The sequence below is a fragment of the Empidonax traillii genome, unplaced genomic scaffold, assembly GCF_003031625.1.
Source record: "Empidonax traillii isolate 1590-97213 ecotype Southwest subspecies unplaced genomic scaffold, ASM303162v1 scaffold1645:size78781, whole genome shotgun sequence".
NCBI lineage: Eukaryota > Metazoa > Chordata > Aves > Passeriformes > Tyrannidae > Empidonax > Empidonax traillii.
The window spans coordinates 54,142-57,420 of record NW_020956838.1 but is presented as its reverse complement, the minus strand read 5'-3'; the positions used below and the strand labels follow the sequence as shown (position 1 = coordinate 57,420).

The window sequence follows — 3,279 nt, the reverse complement described above, 5'->3', positions numbered from 1 at the left end:
ATAGGCCATAAACCCCTCAAGATTTCATGTGGGGGCTGAGTAAAGAGGTTTCCATCTTTATTTTTAAAGCAGAAGAGGCTCTTACACGCCTCTGTCTCTACCAATACATTAAAAATAGGACTCTCTTGTAGCCACAGCTCATAAAATGAGTGCAAACAGGAGGAGAACAACACTCCAGATGCCTTTACTACAGTTGTTGACTTCAAATTGATCTATATTTTAATAATCCTTAATTATTCAAAACAACCATCCCTTCTCTGACCATTGACATTGGACAAGAGAACCTTTCAAAGAGCGACCACACCAACCACCTCCCCCACCACCACCAAAAAAAAAACAACCAAAAAACCAAAACAACATCTCAATAATCTTTCGAGCATTTAGAGATACCTCAAGAGCTTCGAACATTTACCTCTCCTTCCCAGCAGCTGAAATGGTTTTAGGAGGATCATGGTTCATACCTCGCATTCCCTGGAGCCAGAGATGGTATAAGTGCAGGGCCCCGATCCATTGACCGATACATCCATGGTCTCAGAGTTTGTTGGCTTGTAGTCCACGTAATACTCCTGCAAAGGGGAGTTCATTTGCCTCTCCGACTCCCTGGCCTTTTTCCTGCGCCTCTTCATGAGCGTGTGCTGCTGCAGCTGCTTCATGCTGGCGGGGTAGCGCTTCCAGGACACGTAGATCACCAGCAGGATCATGGCCACCGACAGGAACAGGGCCACGCTGCCCGCGATGATCTTGTGGAACGACACGTGCTCGTACTCCGGCTCCACTCCCGGCGTGGGGACGGCGAGGGAAGGGCTGGGCGCGGCGGGGCTGGGCCGCTGGTGGCTCTCCAGCTTGGAGACGGTGGGTTTGGGGACGAAGACGGGCCTGGGTGGGGTCTTGGGCGCCTGGTAGGGCCTCTCGGTGGCCGCCACCGGGATCTCGGCGCAGATGTCATAGGTCTCCACGGCGTCGCTCACCTTCTCGCCCTGGATGTGCTTGGGGCCCGCGCAGATCATGGTGCTCTCCTTGTTGCCCTTGAAGTTCTTGAGCCAGTTAAAAAGGGGGCAGATGCTGCGAGTACATTCCCACATGTTCCCGGACAGGGTGATGGAGATGAGCGAGATCCACGTGTTGATGGTCTCCTGGGAGATGTTGGTGAGCTTGTTGGAATCCAGGTTGAGCTTCTGCAGGTTGGGGAGGCACTGGAAGGTCCCAGGCTCTACCCCCGCGATGTCGTTCCCCGATAAATCCAAGTTGTGCAAGGAACTCCAGGTCCACGTCAACCCCTGGCTGATGGAGCGGATCCTATTCCACTGCAGGTAGATGGAGCGCAGGTTGAAGAGGCGCGGGAAGTGGGCAAAGTTGATCTTAGAAAACTGGTTGTGCTCCAGGTGGAGCTCCGTCAGCTTCAGCAGGCCGGCGAAGGCGTTCCGGGACAGGCTCCGCAGGCGGTTGTAGCCCAGGTCCAGGAAGTCGAGGTTCCGGCAGTCCTGGAACACCCGGATGGGCACCGTTTTCAGCGAGTTGGACCTCAGGTGCAGGATCAGCAGCTTCCTCAGGCCCTTGAACTGCTCGGCCTGCAGCACCTGCAGCTTGTTGTACGACAGGTCCAGGTTGCGCAGGTTGGGCACGGGGTGGAAGGTCTTGTTGTGCAGGAGGGTGATCTTGTTGGAGCTCAGGATTAACTCCTTCAGCCGGCGGATCCCCTGGAAGGCGTCCTCGTCCACGGAGCTGATGTAGTTGTGGTCGAGGTAGAGCCATATGAGCTGGTTGAGGCCGGCGAACTGGTTGGGTTTGAGCCTCTGGATGCTGTTGTAGCGCAGGGACAAGCCCTGGGAGCCGGCGGAGATGTTGTGGGGGATGTCTCGGAAGGCGTGGGACTCGCAGTACACGATCTTGCCGTCGCACCGGCAGTTCCTGGGGCAGGCTCGCTGAGCCCCCGAGAGCACCGCGAGCAGCAGCAGCAGCAGCAGCACCAGGGGAAGCAGCGGCACCAGGAGCGAGCCCGTGCCTCTCAGCTGCTTAATTAAATGGAAACCTGCAACGTTAAAGAGAAAAACAAACGGGCATTGGGAGCCTATTAAGATAAATTGCCCGGCAGATTACTCACGTCACCCCTGCGGTGGGGGGGTTGGGATGAAGCCTGAGTGGAGCCGGGGGGGAATTTGGGAGACAACCTGTTTGCCTCCCGTCTGGGGCTTTTGTGGTGCAAATTCCCGTCCTCTGAGGTCGTGCCTCGCCATCTCTCACCGGTGCCACTCCTTTTGTGTGACTTAGGATCCCTCAGAAGCACCAAAATGCCGTTCCCCTCCTGGCTCTGCCCCCTGTCCACCAGCTCCCCGTGGAGCCGCGATGCCCTTATCACTAAACGCCGAGGTTTTAACAATAAACATATTTGTCAAGTCACTGTGCTGAACGTTCCACAGAGCTGGAGAGGAAATGAGCCAAAGCTGCTGCTTTACGTGTTCCTCGAGAAAAGCAAGTCCAAACCCTCCAAAAAAAAAATTACTGCAGAAAGTGAGAAACCTGCTCATCGTAAAGTTTGACCCACCTTTATAACGTGCCTTTACTGTAAAACGAGACACCCAGTAAAGGCTTTTCTGCGCCGAGTGATTTGGTTTTAACGGGAGGTTTAGGTGGGTTTGCTCGCGGTTTTTCTGTCCCTCAAACACACGAGCAGATGCAGCAAAAGAAACTTCAGCCATACAGAGAAGTAGCTCAGGCAGTGCTGGTGTGGGACCCCAACGCCAAGAGAATGGTAGGAGACATATTTCCTTCTCATGAATCATTGCATTAACACACATTCATCTGAAGTTCTCCACATGCAGCTGGGAATGCCTGAGCATTTTACCCCTTTGTGTTTATATATATATATATTAAATACTGGAGGAAAATATCCACTCCAACACTTCCAGAGAGCAGCAAAGCCCAGAAAGTTTAAAGGGGGATAATTTTTATTTCAAGTTCCCTCTCTCTCCCACAGCTCTGGTGATTTTGGAGGGTTTGCCTTTGAGATGTCAGGTTTGTCATGCAGGAGCAATGCTGGATGTGAGGACGTCTATAATAATTCAATATATCTAATCTCAAATAATTATGAGAGGGGGGGTGGAGGGGGCGTCAGAAACCCCAACATACACCCACATGCCTGGGAATAATTTTAGGGCTGCTGCCTCTGTCCAGAGTTGCATCTTTGCTAAGGATGAAAATGCATTTTCCAACAGGAAATGTTTCAAGGGCTGCTATCTCCTCGATAAATAATCACTTTATTATTTGTCACACGCACAAAAC

At 52.6% G+C, this 3,279-nt stretch overlaps 1 protein-coding gene across 1 annotated transcript; it reads right to left on the bottom strand.

Annotated features, from left to right (window-relative positions):
• Window positions 1-416: 416 nt before the first annotated feature.
• Window positions 417-2,274, bottom strand: LRRTM4 (leucine rich repeat transmembrane neuronal 4; the record flags this gene model as incomplete). The annotated part of the gene is made up of 2 exons (XM_027908177.1): window positions 417-2,029; window positions 2,169-2,274. Coding segments are annotated over 2 exons (1,680 nt in total), but the record flags the coding sequence as incomplete, so codon positions are not given.
• Window positions 2,275-3,279: the final 1,005 nt, after the last annotated feature.